General features: G+C 36.1%; 1 protein-coding gene across 4 annotated transcripts in view; it reads right to left on the reverse strand.

Annotated features, from left to right (window-relative positions):
* Positions 1-212: 212 nt before the first annotated feature.
* LOC126827255 (mRNA-decapping enzyme 1B) overlaps positions 213-17,634 on the reverse strand; it is an 83,089-nt gene continuing 65,667 nt past the window's right edge. For all 4 annotated transcript variants that reach the window (XM_050556524.2, XM_056102176.1, XM_056102177.1 and 1 more), the window contains 6 exons: positions 16,961-17,138; positions 14,197-14,468; positions 12,831-13,086; positions 11,281-11,407; positions 10,237-10,337; positions 213-7,178 (listed from right to left, as the gene is read on the reverse strand). In XM_050556524.2, the coding sequence (XP_050412481.1) occupies positions 7,104-7,178; positions 10,237-10,337; positions 11,281-11,407; positions 12,831-13,086; positions 14,197-14,468; positions 16,961-17,138 (1,009 nt within the window). In that variant the 3' untranslated portion in view covers positions 213-7,103. The remainder of the gene's footprint in view (positions 7,179-10,236; positions 10,338-11,280; positions 11,408-12,830; positions 13,087-14,196; positions 14,469-16,960; positions 17,139-17,634) is intronic.

Consider the following 17,634-nt stretch of genomic DNA (forward strand, 5'->3'; position numbering starts at 1 on the left):
ATGACAGATCTCTCCCCCTCCCCCCTCTCCACCCATCTCCTCCCCCCTCCCTCCCTCTAGATATGGTTAACTTTAAATGAAAAGTAAGTTTTTAAGTCTCCCTCCAACCCTCCCTCTCCCTCCCCCCTCCCCCTCTCTTTCATCTGTAACAGCTGGACTTCTCTTTCAACTGATAGTCCTTGTTATCGTATTATAGGTAATAACAACAAATATTTTATACATGTATAGCCATTATTTTAATAATTAAATGAGAGGGTCTCAATAATTACCAAGCAGTAAATTAACTTTTTACATTTCTTTAAATACATATTCATGAAGCATGGCATAATTTTCCCTGATAATGGAGATTTCTAAAATAATACAGTGTGGCTTTAAGTATATCGAAATGTACATCCAAAAATAAAAGGATATAAAAACTAAAAACTGATTAAATCACAGATCCTATTTCGTTTCGTTTTTTATAGTTCAAAATTTCGTTTTAATTGTCTTCACTACACTAGGATCTGGAAGAGTTATTATATTACCGGCGTTTTGGTTGAAGTGTGGGATAAGCCAATGAAACGGTCTGTTACGGCGACTTCTTGGCGTGCCATGCACGGAACTGTGGGTAAACCACTGGAAACGTCCACGCTGATTGATTAGTCAATGTCTGACATCATAGGGTCAAAAACTGGTCGTACGACCCCTGACACGACTTGTCAGATCTTCATGTAGTGTAGGCTATCGAAAGTATATAAAAAAACAAAACAAAAAAAAAAACAAAAAAAAAACGAAATATAGATCTGTATTTTAATCAGACTGAAAAACTGAGTATTGGAGAACAAAGTTGTTGGTTTCTTTTATTTCAACAGTTTTTATAAACTTTTTATAAGTTTTTAAAAATAAATGGTCTGCCCATTGCCCCTTTTTTATGACAGACCTAGCATTTTTTTTAGTTTCTAAATATTTCTATACCACCAACTGGTCCTTAAATTGTACACATCCGAAAAAAAAAAAGTCCTGGGTCAAGTTCACAAATCATTCTCAGACTTAAAGTAGCTAAGTCTCTAACTCAATATCATCCAAAATCTTCGAAATTGAAAACACAAATTATTTGTCAATTTAAACCAACATTGATGTTGTGATCTTACGGGGAAAAGATGTTCTTCTGATATCCAATAATTAAGACAAAATAAATATTTTACCGTTGGTACACGAATCGTGTACCATGGTGCACCATGGTGCATTTCAGCGCCATTTTTAACAAGAGACTCATAAAAAGAGGCTAGATATATTCCACAAGTCATGTCAAACGGTGACGTCATATTCTTATCTGGAGAGCATGCGCAATAAATACTATCGGTATAGAGTGGAATAACCAGACCCTAGAAATTGCCATTGGATTGAGACTTGTGGCGTATTTCGCCGAACCTAACTGATTAGAAATTACAGTAAAACAGAAACGATTGAATGTAAATCAATTTATATACATTCACATTACATTATTATATACGTTGCGACCCATTTGTGTCAATTTCTAGATCCAAAATATTAGCGATTTAGCTCTTTTAAAAAGTTCTCCTTATTTTAACTAAATTATAGCCCTTCGTGTTTCTGGATCAAAGATATTTCTAATAAACAGTGATTGAAAGTAGAGTAAATTCTTAACTGAAGTCTGAGAATGTTTTGTGAACTCGGTGCCACGGCTCTGCCTATTCATTGTCGATTGACATGACACGTGTCGTGCTTATTCCTTGGAATTTGGTTCATCGATCGACGTGACATTCTTGTTCTTTAAACTATTGTTCATCGATTGATGTGACACGCTTGTTCCTTGGACTATTGTTCATCGATCAATGTGACATGCTTGTTCTTTGATCAACTGTTCATCGATCGACGTGACATGCTTGTTCTTTGTACAACTGTTCATTGATCGACGTCACAAGGCCTAGATGGCTGCGATGACGTCCTACCATGTTCCTGATTAATTGCATTGAGACAAGAAATCTTTCATACTTTGTACTAGGATATGTATATTCAACATAAAAACTTGATGAAATGAAATTGAACATAAAAAGCTGAAAGTCTAATCAACGATTTTCTAAAATGATCCAATGCCCTAAAATAATTTATTTATATTCATATTAACTTAAACATACATTATGCAAGAGATAAATCTGCCTATTTCGGGTCTTTCTTTAGGCCTGAAATGTTATCTAAATTATGAATTAGACATTAACTTATCCAGACCATAACCAACTCTCGATGTCATCGCTAGCCTGCGATATGTACTGGATAAGGACCCGATTTGCTGCTCAACTCTTATTCATGATTTAATCATGAAATGGATAATCGAGACTATGTTTTTTATCGTACCAACTTTAGTAATGATGATGGAGGATAGGCCGAAAATGCAATCGCTAAATTCTCGGTTCAGAGTGGATCAATTTGACTGAAATTTTCATCAAATTATCTTTACATTATCTAATCTTTAACTATTATAGTGAGAACTGCCAGCTCTTTATCTTTATCTGAAGTGGGTTTGCCCATACTATTCTTCTGAAAATGGGCATCTGCCATGCAGTATACTATGAGGGGAATTTTGCCCAGACAGCGGCATTATTACAGTCCACACTTTGTCAAATTCTATCTGTAAATAAAGGGTACTTTAACATGGTCACCAATGTATACAAAGGACCTCAGTTTTTGTCCTCACCCATAGTATATCGGAAATGTAGAGTATGGTCATGCTGTATTCTAACAAGGCACAATCCTTGACTTATAAAAATGGATTTGCTTCCCTTTAACCCTGGGAACTACGATGATAAATTGTTTCAGTGGTATTTAGTACTTGCAACGAGAAATATACAGAGGTCACAATTCTATGAAATATAATTTGTTTATTACTGAGCGACGTTTCGACAAGGATGCTCTTTATCAAGCAATGGTACTGAGCGACGTTTCGAAAAAGATGCTCTTTATCAAGCAATGGTACTGAGCGACGTTTCGACTAGGATGCTCTAGTCGTTATCAAGCAATGGTACTGAGCGACGTTTCCACAAGGATGCTCTAGCCTTTATCAAGCAATGGTACTGAGCGACGTTTCGGCTAGGATGCTCTAGTCTTCAGGCCCGTAGCTAGCTTGGGGGCAAGGGGGGCAGCCCAACCAATGTCACTTGGCTTTATGGGGCACCCATACTGAGTATTGCGTCCAGTGTAAAGGGCATGGTTTGGCGCCATGGGGGTACAGGCCTGGTCTTTATCAAGCAATGGTACTGAGCAACGTTTCGACTAGGATTCTCTAGTACCAAGCGCTCAAGGGTTAAAGCATAATAGATGATGATGATATGAATGATATAGCACCGGTTTCCATGACAACAACCTCTAAATTAAGGCAGTTGCCAATTAATAATACAAAGACAACTCCATCATGATGCCATAAATTAGTAAAATTCTATTATTTTACAACACAAAATAATTCAAAAGTGGCTAAATATACAAAATCAGCCTACTGGGGAATTATTCACTATGCTTAGGCCACAAATAATAAATATTCTGTTTCTCATAAACTCCGCCCACTAAAAAGGACACCATGATACATTTTTAATGCCAAAATAATCTATACTGGATAATCACACATTCCTATAACCACACAAGATAAATGATACTGGATAATCATACATTACTATAAACCGCATGAGATAAATGATACTGGATAATCATACATTACTATAAACCGCATGAGATAAATGATACTGGATAATCACACGTTACTATAAACCGCATGAGATAAATCAATCTGGTTAAAACACAGATCCTATTTCGTTTTGTTTTTATAGTTCAAAATTTCGTTTTACTTGTCTTCACTCCACTTGGATCTGGAAGACTTGTTATTTAACTCATGTTCCGCTTGAAATGAGGGGTCAGCCAATCAAATGGTCTGTCGAATCGAGTGTTTGACCTTTTTTGCCCGGAACTGTGGGTAATCCACTAGTAACATCAATGCTGATTTAATCAAATGTCTGACGTCATAGGGTCATAAGTCGGTCTTTTGACCCCTGACGTGACCTATCGTTATAACTTGTCAGATCTTCATGTAGTGTAGGCCATCGAAAGTATAAAAAAAAAACGAAACGAAATATAGATCTGTATTCTAATCAGATTGGAGATAAATGTGATGTTTAAGAAAAATCATTTGTGTGAGTTGTGATCTGCTCCGACTGGGCTAATGAAGACAGTATACGCCATACAGTCTGCTATAAGGGAAATTTTGCCTGGGCAGCGGCACTATGGCCTACTCTTATATCGAATTCCAACTGCCAAGGGATTTTTTACATGCACCAATGTATACATGGGACCTCAGTTTTTCGTCACATCCGAACAACTAGACAGCTGTCCTTGTCAGGCCCTCCTTCCTGCACCAATGACGAGGGGGGCAATCTCCAGGCTAGCGAGCCAGCATCTTACCCACTCAGCCACCATGACTCTCAAGTTGTGATCCTTAGACAAGATAAAAACACTGTAAACCTGGTATCATTTAATCTTGTGAATCTAGTACTAATTTCTTTCACATTCGTTTAATATCCAATCTTTATTTAAAAATTCGTAAAAACTGTTTAAAATCACCATAAATCGTTTAATTTGTACTTGTGTCCAGTTTAAAGCTGACCATTCAATTTTGATAATGCGTGTCCAAGTGTTTAATTTCTCAATCATTGTTAAAAAATAAACAACTCAATTGATTAATGATGTATAATGATTAATTTTTAAACAGTGGTCAGGAAATTAAATACTTGTAAATTGGACACTCATTATCAAAATTAATCAGTCAGCTTTAAACTGGACACAAGTACAAATTAGATGATTTTTGGTGATTTTAAATAATATTTTACAAATTTTTAAACAAAGATTTGATATTAAAAGAATGTGAAAGAAATTAATGCTAGATACACAAGATTAAATGATACCTGGGTTACAGTGAAACAGAGAGAAAGAAATGGGGTTTAACGTCCACTCGACACAAACTAGGTCATTTCAGGACTAAAATATGGTTCAATTTTATTTCAATAATCGTGCGTAGGGGTCTTTAGCAGTGGGAGGAAACTGGAGAAAACCCACGAGGTCGGACAGGCGACTCTACCCCTTGTCATGTACAACCGGGGAATCGAAACCACGCCAGCTGACTCAATGACAGATCGTATGATACCACACTCATGCATAATCATTCAGCCATCCAACCCCCCCTTTAAAGATAAATTCCTAGCACAGATTTAAGTTTTATGCCAATGAAACGTCTCCATTCATGAAATATTTTAGTTAAATTATATGTGAATAACCCCCAGATATAAATATACATACACATACAACAGAGATCTAATACTCTTAATTTGATCAACTTATTCCAGTCAGATAACTATTTCATGAATACCCGCTTCAGGGCCTAGACAAATGAGGCATACATTACAGGGCCTCTTGACCAAAGACTGGTAAATTGAGGACCTCAATTCATGAACCATACATTATAGGGCCTCTTGAAAAAAGACTGGTAAATTGAGGACCTCCATTCATGAGGTATACATTACAGGGCCCCTTGAAAAAAGACTGGAAAACTGAGGACCTCAATTCATGAGGCATACATAACAGGGCCTCTTGACCAAAGACTGGTAAATTCAGAACCTCAATTCATGAGGCATACATAATGTTACGTTGGCTGTATTGACAAACAATTGTACAGAAATTATACTGATAAACAGATTGCACTAATAAACAATTTGTACTCATAGATAAACAAATTGTACAGATTGATAAATCAAATTGTACTCATTGATAAAACCAATTGTACTGATTGATAAAACCAATTGTACTCACTGCTATAACAAATTGTACTCATTGATAAAACCAATTGTACTCATTGATAAAACCAATTGTACTCATTTATAAAACCAATTGTACTCATTGATAATACCAATTGTACTCATTGATAAAACCAACTGTACTCATTGATAAAACCAATAGAGCATATTGATAAATGAATTGTACAGATTGATAACAAATTGTGCACAATGGTCAACAACTTATTGTACTCATTTATGAACAACCTTTACTCATTTATAAACAGATTGTACTCATTGATAAACCAATTGTACTTAATGATAAACCAATTATAAACAGATTGTACACGTGATAAACCAATTATACTCATTGATAAACAGATTGTACTCATAGATAAACCAATTGTACTCATTGATAAACAATTGTACTTAATGATCAAGCAATTGTACTGATTGATAAAACCAATTGTACTCATTGATAAACCAATTGTATGTATTGATAAACAATTTGTACTCATAGATAAACAGTTTGTACTCATTGATAACAAAAATTGTACTTAATGATCAACAAATTGTACTGATAAACCAAATTTAATAATTTAAAATACTGGCCTTAGAACACCATAAAAGGGCATTATCGTCATGCCGATTCAAAATGAAGGTTCTGAGTTTTGTCAAATGGCTTAAAAAAGCCAAAAACCACAAAGAGGTTAATAATCATAATATATAAAAAGGTCATGTCATAATGTGGTACACAAAATATTTTGATATTTCTAGCAGGGGCAGAAATTAAAATTTCACTTCATCAGAGTATTTTTAAGTTTGGATTTACTTGAAATAGTGAGCAAATGCCATTTCCCCTCCCAAACAAGGTAAGGTATCGCTGTTCTCACACATTCGGACATAATTAAACCACAGGCTCATTGAATTTACTTGAAATAGTGAGCTAACACCGTTCGTTCCCCGCCCCCCCCCCCCCCACACACCAAATAAGGTAAGAGAGGGAGAAATGGGGTTTGACGTCCACTCAACACAAACTAGGTCTTTTCGGGACTAACATATGGTTCAATTTTATTTCAATAATTCGCTTGCACGTAGGGGGTCTTTAGCACTGGGAGGAAACCGGAGGACCCGGAGAAAAATAAAATCAGAGGCCGTCGTTCTAAAATGTTTCTACAGAATAACACAGAGAGATACGTTGATACAATCCATTGATCAAATCAAGTACAACCCATGTCACATATTTTTGATTAAATTGTATATATTTATCAAACATGGCCAGTACCAATACTATCATTTCTGCTTCGTCAACTCTTGTAAACTTTTGAGATAAGCTTCATGAATATTTGACATAAATCCTTCATCATTCTAAAATAAACAAAAGAAAAACATTAATTAGTTACTGAAAATATAAAAGCAAGCCTCGAGAAATAATCAACCATCACAGACATTTCTTGATTGGTCGATAAAAATACTATAATTTGACAGCGTCTTCCCCGTGAACGGAAATGAAATGAGGTTTAATGTCCTACTGTTCTGCTCCTAAACTGGGCTAATGAAGACGGGCATATGCCATACAGTGTGCTATGAGGGAAATTTTGCCCGGGCAGCGGCACTACGGCCTACTCTTATATCGACATTCAACTGCCAAGGGATCTTTTACGTGCACTCCCATGTGTACACAGGACCTCGGTTTTTCGTCCCATCCGAACCCCATGAACGGATCCAGGGGTTAGTGGAGAAGAACGTAACAACACCACTAGGGATACCAAGGATGAGGTCGCACAGAAGAGCCTCGGGATTTTATGCCTACATCTAATTTTATGGCAAGGGTGTGCGTAACTCAGAACACTTAAAATTCCAGAAGATTTTACCAGATTCCATGAGTCCCTGTATAGAATTCTTTACTAATGTCCAAAAGAAAGTATACACTGTGCATTTCTTCCTGCCTCAAATAAAGTCATTTTTCCATTGTATGCGGTATTTGGGTACAATGTCCATTTGTTTTGCCTTTTATTTGCTTAGAAATATTGAGTTTGGACGTGTTCAGTGCAGTTTTATCACATTTTGTTGATTTAAACAAAACTTAGTCATATTTTTAGTGTGTATACTTTCTTTTGGACATTAGTATACATCATAATATATTTTTTTTACGCTTGAAGAACATTGTTTGACTGACACGAAGAAATAAAGAATCTCATCAAAATTAGATTTTAACAGAGTTTATTCATTTTTTACAAGCAAAATGGTATTCATTTGCAGTGTCCAATTGTTCTTTCAAGATTTCAACAATTGTGACAGAGATATTTGTCTACTACTTTTAGTTTATATCTTAAATAGCGAAACCACAAATATTAAATTTCTAGGATTTTCAAGGAGTAATCTTATTTTTCCAGTACTGTAAATCACATTTTCATTTTTCCAGGATTTAAGGAGTTTCAAGGAGTGTGCAAACCTTGTATGGAGATGAAACTAAAGATGTCTATTAAGAGAACATGCAAGCAATAATAATCGCCTTTACTGCCTAAATAAAAGATAGGTTGCCAGGCAACAAAACATAGGCAAACAGCAGCTAAATCGTCCTAGATGTTGACAAGGGTTGTTGAATATTAATTCTTTTGTATGTAATTAGGGGCATTTAATAGACAATTTCATACAGATCACATTATAATTTTCGTCGTTTGAGGTTCACAAGGTTCTAAAAACTAAAACAAGGGCTGTAACACTGGAAGTAATCTACATAAATTGTTGAAATTCGACAGGCTTTTTCGTTTTCCTAATTCAAATATTGCATAAGTTTTGTCATTCAAACGTTCACAAGGTAAAACAAAGGCCATAACTCTAGAAGTAATCGACGGTAATTGCTGACATTCAATAGGCTTCTTCATTTCACTAATCTAAATGATACATATGAATTTCATACAGATTGGGTGATAATTTTTGTCGTTCGCGCCTTCACAAGATTCAACAAAGTGAAACAAGGGCCATAACTCTAGATGTAATTAACGGAAATTTGCTGAAACTCGATAGGCTTGTTCGTTTTACTAATTTAAACGATACATATAAATTTCATACAGATCGGATAATAACTTTTGAGCATTCACAAGGTAAAACAAAGTGAAACAAGGGCCATAACTCATGCCGTAATTGACGGAAATTGCTGAAATTCAACAGGCTTCTTCGTTTCACTAATTCAAAGTAGCTAAGTCTCCAACTCAATATCATCGAAAATCTTCCACGTTGAAAACACCAATTATTTGTCAGTTTAAATCAACATTGATGTTGTGATCTTACCGGGAAAAGATAGGCTTCTGATATCCAATATTTAAGACAAAATAAACATTTTACCATTGGTACATGAATCGTGTACCATAATGCGTTTGAGTGCCATTTTAACAAGGGACAAGAAAGAACAAGACAAGAGATTCCATAAGCCATGTCAAGCGCTGACGCCATATTCTTTTATGGAGAATATGCGTAATAGACTGGAATAACCAGACGCTAGTAATTGATATTCGACTGAGACTTTTGGCGTATTTCGCCGAACATAACTGATTTGAAATTAAGAGTAAAATCGGAAACGATAGAATGTAAATCAGTTCATATACATTCAGATAAAATTATTGTATGTGTTGCGACCCATTTGTGTCAATTTCTACGTCACGAATATTAGCGATTTAGTTCCTTTAAATGATACATATAAATTTCATACAGATCGGTTGATAACTTTTGTCGTTAGAGCGTTCACAAAGTGCAACGAAGTGAAACAAGGGCCTTAACTCCAGAAGAAATTAACGGAAGTCATTGAAATTAAATAGACTTCTTCATCTCACTAATGCAAACAACATATATCAATTTCAAAACAATCAGATGATAAATGTAGTCTGTAGAGTGGTCACAAGAAATTGTGGACGATGGCCGGACAGGGGTGACGGCAATATACGACCACATTTCCATGTGGGCGTATAGAAATGATAGGTTGCCAGGCAACTTTATTAAATAATAATATCCTACTTTTAATAAATAAACAAGTGACGGTAATATACGACCACATTTCCATGTGGGCGTATAGAAATGATAGGTTGCCAGGCAACTTTATTAAATAATAATATCCTACCTTTAATAAATAAACAAGTGACGGTAATATACGACCACATTTCCATGTGGGCGTATAGAAATGATAGGTTGCCAGGCAACTTTATCAAATAATAATATCCTACCTTTAATAAATAAACAAGTGACGGTAATATACGACCACATTTCCATGTGGGCGTATAAAAATGATAGGTTGCCAGGCAACTTTATTAAATAATAATATCCTACTTTTAATAAATAAACAAGTGACGGTAATATACGACCACATTTCCATGTGGGCGTATAAAAATGATAGGTTGCTAGGCAACTTTATTAAATAATAATATCCTACCTTTAATAAATAAACAAAAGCTTGCTGTAATTGTTGTTTTGTAAGAGCAGCTACTGGTAGACTAGATTCTTCTGATTCACAACTTTCTGATAATGATACACCTACAATTATACACAAAATCATAGAATTAAAAAAAATAATCAAACGAAACCGGATTCAAAACATTCTGATAATGATACATCTACAATTATACACAAAATCATGGAATAAAAAATTTAAAACTTCAAAGGAAACGGAAAGAAATGAATTGAAATGTGAAATGAGATTAAACGTCCAACAGGCAACCCTACTCCTTGTCACGTACAACCAGGGAATTGAAACCCCGCCAGTTGACTCAATAACAGATCGTTTGATACAGCGTGCACGTGCTAACCATTCAGCCACTCACCCCCCCCCCCCCACAAGTTATATAATATGAGTACACTTTAGCTTGGAATTAGGTCATTTCGAGACTAACACATGGTTCAATTTTATTTCTATAATTCGCTTGCGCGTAGAGGTCTTTAGCAGTGGGAAGAAACCGGAAGACCTGGAGAAAACCCACAAGGTTGGACAGGCGACCCTACTCCTTGTCACGTACAACCGGGGATTCGAAACCACACCAGTTGACTCAATGACAGACCTTATGATACAGCACGCACATGCTAACAATTCGGCCATCCAACCCCCCCCCCCCCCCAGCTTGGAATTAGCAGTGAAAAAAAAGGGATGGTCAATACAAATGAGGGTTAGCGGCTTTAATCCCTTTTAGAACAAAAAAAGGGTAAGGAGTGCTTTAGTCTACATACATGTACCTTGTATCCCCTTTTAAAGATAACAAGATGAAATTAAGGAGTGTTTTATGCTAGGTTCGCACTGTTATGCGATTGTCCCAATTGATACGATCAACACGATTGCTACGACTGATCTCAATATAGGATAAAACCTAATAGGATAACTACGATTATTCCACGATTAAAACCATGATTTCAATCACAGCACAAATCGTGATAATGGAAACCTAGCACTTGTAACCCCGCCCCCTTTCAATGTATTTACACTTACTGTTAAGATTTAATGAAGCACTAGAAGATGGTAACGTAGGATTGGTTGATTTCGTAAAGGCCATCGGTGACAAGAGGACATCAGGACATGATATAGGATCACTCAAATCTTTTTCACTTTCAACAGACTATAATATAAATAATCAACACACTATAATAATCACACACTATAATATAAATAATCAACACACTATAATAATCAACACACTATAATATAAATAATCAACACACTATAATATAAATAATCAACACATTATAATAATCAACACTCTATAATATGAATAATCAACACACTATAATATAAATAATCAACACTCTATAATATGAATAATCAACACACTATAATAATCAACACTCTATAATATGAATAATCAACACACTATAATATAAATAATCAACACACTATAATATGAATAATCAACACACACTCTATAATATAAATAATGAACACACTATAATATAAATAATCAACACACTATAATATAAATAATCAACACACTATAATATGAATAATCAACACACTATAATATAAATAATCAACACACTATAATATAAATAATCAACACACTATAATATAAATAATCAACACACTATATTTTTTCTTTTATGAATTAATAGGATCACATTGGGATTCAATTTCATTGATCCAAAGCATTAATTGTGATATGTCTATATCATTATCTCGCACTTTGAATGCCCATCCCATCCCACCATCTGATGATAAAGGATAAAGCACAAAATCGTGACACTTTTGTCATAAAAAGTGTTCTGTTACAAAATTTTTTATGTAGCTGAGCAGGCGTGGGGTACCCCCCCCCCTCTCTCTCGATCCTGCCCTTGGTGTACTATTAGAGAAATTTTGCTTAGACAGTGGCGCATTGGCCTACTTGTTTTTGTGTGATACCTGGCTCTCTATCTAGCACCACCTGGCTCTCTATCCAGCACCACTGACAAGGGGGAACCACGCCAGAAAATCCCAATAAACTTTCTCGGCTATCGCAAAGATCGAACACAGGATCTCCTGGTTAGCAAGCCAACCTCTTACTCACTGAGTCACTGTGGCTCCTTGTCACAGAGGAACGAGACTTTTGTCTGTAGAGCTGCATTTCTGCCAAGCCCTCTGTGATTTCAACTGTCATGGGTTCTTTTATGTGTTACACAGGATTTTTTTGTAATAAAAGAGAGAGAAATGGGGTTTAACGTCCACTCGACACCAACTAGGTCATTTCGGGACTAACATATGGTTCAATTTTATTTCAATAATTCACTTGCACGTAGAGGTCTTTAGCAGTAGGAGGAAACTGGAGGACAAGAATAAAACACCTGGTTGGACAAGCGACCCTACTCCTTGTCACGTACAACAGGGGAATTGAAACCATGCCAGTTGACTCAAGGACAGACCTTACAATACAATGCGCATGTGCTAACCATTCGGCCATCCAACCCCTCTTTTTGTAATAAGCAAGATACTTAGTTTTTCTACTTTAAAAATAATTTCTTGCAATAAGAGAGATACTTAGTTTTTCTAAATAAAAATAAATTTCATCTTACTGGCAGCGGCTGGGTAAAACTTGGTAATGGAGGTGGGACAACATCAGTGGGACGTAACAACTCTGTAGAAGTAACATCTGATCTGGGGGATACCGGAACGCTAAACTCCTCGTACCCCTGGGAAGGAGGCCGTTCGCGAGCATCATGTGATGATTGTTGCTGTCGTTCTATTTGCTCTAAGGTAGGTGTTTTCTTGATCAGCTGCATCAGAAGTGGATGTAGATCAGTTTTATCTTCCCTATCACAAGATACAGATCTGTAATATACAGATATTACATTAATACAGGTATTACAATAATACAGGTATAACATTAATACAGGTATTACATTAATACAGGTATTACATTAATACAGGTATAACATTAATACAGGTATTACAATAATACAGGTATTACATTAATACAGGTATTACAATAATACAGGTATAACATTAATACAGGTATTACATTAATACAGGTATTATATTAATACAGGTATAACATTAATACAGGTATTACAATAATACAGGTATTACATTAATACAGGTATTATATTAATACAGGTATTATATTAATACAGGTATTATATTAATACAGGTATTATATTAATACAGGTATAACATTAATACAGGTATTACAATAATACAGGTATTACATTAATACAGGTATAACATTAATACAGGTATTACAATAATACAGGTATTACATTAATACAGGTATTACATTAATACACGCATAACATTAATACAGGTATTACAATAATACAGGTATTACAATAATACAGGTATTACAATAATACAGACATTACAGACAGGTATAACATTAGTACAGATTAATCAATGCCTGACGTCATAAGGTCAAAAGCCACTCGTATGACACATGACACGACCTTCCACTAAAACTTGTCATATCTACATCAAAAGTATAAAAAAACGAATCGAAATATGGGTCTGTATTTAACCAGAATGATTTGTAATAAACAGAAATTTGTTTTGAGCATTTAGTTTGGATTCTCTTCAGTCTTAATTAAATTAAGAATTAGTATTGTGACTTTCTTTGAACAAATCTGACGTTTCAGTTCTAATATTCACTGAAATTCCATTTAAAAACTGGATTTCCGTTTCAAGGGGCTATTTCAGTGTTTTATCATTTGTCGTTGAAAATCAAAACCTATTGTTACATTAGCACTGTAATGCAGAAGGCTTCAGGTAGTTTGGTTTAAAATTTAGCTAAAAAATGAAACTTTCAGTGAAATGCCATTTTAAGATGGATTTCCGTTTCAAGGGACCATTTCAATGATTTGTCATGGAAAATAATAACCGTTTGTACGAGACAGACAGAAATGGGGCTTAACGTCCATTTTAGAACTAACATATGGTTCAATATACCTCTGTAAAGCTGAAGGTTTGGTAACATCTGGTAATTCAGCCCCACCTCTCTGATTTAAACTGGCTTTTTGAAATAACGCTTCTATAGACATGGGGTTTCCTTGAGGAGGTGTCGACGTAATACCAGGGTTAGTGTCTGTGGCAGTGACAGGATGACTGTCGTATTTCACAGGTGTTGGTCTGACTAGAGGCTGATCACGGTTCTGGATACCACTACCTAAATTATCTGTCATTGATTTGGGTTCAGATCTTTTCACAACGGTTGACTTTGACTGAAAATAAAATGAAATATGAGAGAGATAGAGAGAGAGAGAGAGAGAGAGAGAGAGAGAGAGAGGGTTTAACGTCCACTGGACACAAACTGTCATTTTGGGACCAACATGTGGTTCAATTTTATTTCAATAATTCGCTTGCGCGTAGGGGTCTTTAGCAGTGGGAGGAAACCAGAGGACCCAGAGAAAACCCACGATGTTGGACAGGTGACCCTACTCCTTGTCACGTACAATCAGGGAATCGATGCAATGCCCTCACGCTAACCATTCGGCCATCCAACCCCCCCTAAAATGAAATGAAATGATGTAAGATGATATAATGGTGTTTAACCCTTAACCTGTCGACGTCATTTTGACGTCCTGAATGACATCCTGACGTCAAGTGGTCAGGCTAAATAAAGACTGGCGTGAAATATTTTGTATGCCTATTTCAATCGACTACTGTCAAATAATTATAAGTGATAGACTCTTGACACCAATAAAAAAGTTGAAGGGGATAAGTTGATCTATAATTTGCAAATCATTCTAAATCCTTTTCATAAGAAATATCGTCTTCAGAATCGGTGTCAACGATATAATCCGAGTCGTAATAATTCATAGGAATTTCAACCACTTCAAGCGTTTTTAACCTTACCGACATTGTTAAATTACGTTTTTCGTCAAAAAATGTTGAACAAAGACATGTTTTTCTCAATGCACTTGACAACACAAGTTCCTGTCTGTCACACATGCTTGGCCATATCAATTAAATACGAAACTAAATACTCAAATGCGGCTTATAAAAAAGGTTCTTGCTGTGGTCGACTACTTAGCTGTCAACGATATAATCCGAGTCGTAATAATTCATAGGAATTTCAACCACTTCAAGCGTTTTTAACCTTACCGACATTGTTAAATTACGTTTTTCGTCAAAAAATGTTGAACAAAGACATGTTTTTCTCAATGCACTTGACAACACAAGTTCCTGTCTGTCACACATGCTTGGCCATATCAATTAAATACGAAACTAAATACTCAAATGCGGCTTATAAAAAAGGTTCTTGCTGTGGTAGACTACTTAGCTGTATAACGTTTTGGTGATTATTGTCGATAATGACCGGTTAAAGGTTTAAAGTCCTACTGTTCTGAACATAAAAAAATGAGTTAATGATGACAGACTAACACCATGAATGTGCTACGTGGGAAATTGTCCATCTTCTCTTTGTTGAATTCCAACAGACGTTGTTTATGGCCAGGCCCTCCACACAGCACCCCCCCCCCCAAGAAAATGAAACGAAATGGGATTTAACGTCCTACTGTTCTGCTCCTACTGGGCTAATGAAGACAGGCATACTCCATACCGTGTGCTATGAGGGAAATTTTGCCCGAACAGCATCGCTATGGCCTACTCTTACTTCAAATTCCCACTATCAAGGGTTCTTTTATGTGCATGCCGAGTTTTTCGGTCTATTCAAACAACTAGACAGGTGTCCTTGTCAGGCCCTCCATATATCCTGCAACAGTGACAAGGGGAAACATGGGAGGGAGAGAAAAATGGGACTTAATGTCCACACAAACTAGGTTATAATGGGGCTTAATGTCCACACAAACTAGGTTATAATGGGGCTTAATGTCCACACAAACTAGGTTATAATGGGGCTTAATGTCCACACAAACTAGGTTATAATGGGGCTTAATGTCCACACAAACTAGGTTATAATGGGGCTTAATGTCCACACAAACTAGGTTATAATGGGGCTTAATGTCCACACAAACTAGGTTATAATGGGGCTTAATGTCCACACAAACTAGGTTATAATGGGGCTTAATGTCCACACAAACTAGGTTATAATGGGGCTTAATGTCCACACAAACTAGGTTATAATGGGGCTTAATGTCCACACAAACTGGGTTATTTTGGACTAACACACGGTTCAATTTTATTTTCATAAATCGCTTCCGCGTAGGGGTCTTTAGCAGTGGGAGGAAACCGGAGGACCCGGAGAAAACCCACGAGTTTAGACAGGCGACCCTACTCCTTATCATGTACAACCGGAGAATCGAAACCCCGCCAGTTGACTCAATGACAGACCGTACGATACAGCACGCACGTGCTAACCATTTGGCTATCCAACCCCCCTAAATCCCAATGAACTTTTTCAGCCAACGTGTGATAGGTTGTACATGACAAAGTCTGTAACAGGCATAGGTGTACGAGCTGGGGGGGGGGGGGGGGGACCCCCCATTTTGGGCACCAAATGCTGGGAAAATTTGGTCACACAATTGTACTTTGTAAATGTTGTATAAAATAATATTGCGTTCTTGAATGTGTCCAATTTAACAGCGAATTTATTATTATTATGTAACATACTAAGAACCTAACTACATTTTTTGGGCACCAACCACCACCGCCCCCCCCCCCCCCAGTCAAAGATTTCCCCGTACGCCTATGGTAACAGGCGCCTTATGTTCAGGCATTTGGGGTAAACAACAATCTACATGTACACACGTACCTGATCATATTCATGTTGAGCTTTAGTGAGTATTTTCATGATGTCCACTGTGGTCCCAGTCATAGCTAGAGTAGTAGTAGTCGTCAACACTGGACTATGCTGTACATGTTGCCGTGTTTGGACAACGGGTGGCACCACCGTCTCGGAGGGCGGGAATGTCTGAATAGATTGCACTGTTCTGAAAAACACATAATATGATGGCTGCAGTTTTTAAAGATACATTATGTAAAAATTAGATAAAGAGCTGATTATTCTTGCAATAATAGCTCAAAAATAGATAATGTAAAACGGAAATATTGAAAATTTCATTCAAATTACTTTATTCTGAGCCAAGTTATCGAGAAATTAAACACTTGTAAACTGGACACACATTATCAAAACTGAATGGTCAGCTTTTTAAAAACTGGACACAAGTACAAATTAGATGATTTTTTACGATTTTTACAAATTTTTAAACAAAGGTTTGATATTAAACGAATGTGAAAGAAATCAGTGCAAAATACACAAGATTAAATACGCGGGTTACAGCATTACATGTATATGCATACCTTACCCATTTCCTTACTGTTGATTATTAATCTACCTGTTCAGATATTTCAAAACTTACCTATTTTCTTACTGTTGATAATTAATCTACAGGTGATATTTCAAAACTTGCCCATTCATTAATATTG

Source organism: Patella vulgata, chromosome 7, assembly GCF_932274485.2.
Source record: "Patella vulgata chromosome 7, xgPatVulg1.2, whole genome shotgun sequence".
NCBI lineage: Eukaryota > Metazoa > Mollusca > Gastropoda > Patellidae > Patella > Patella vulgata.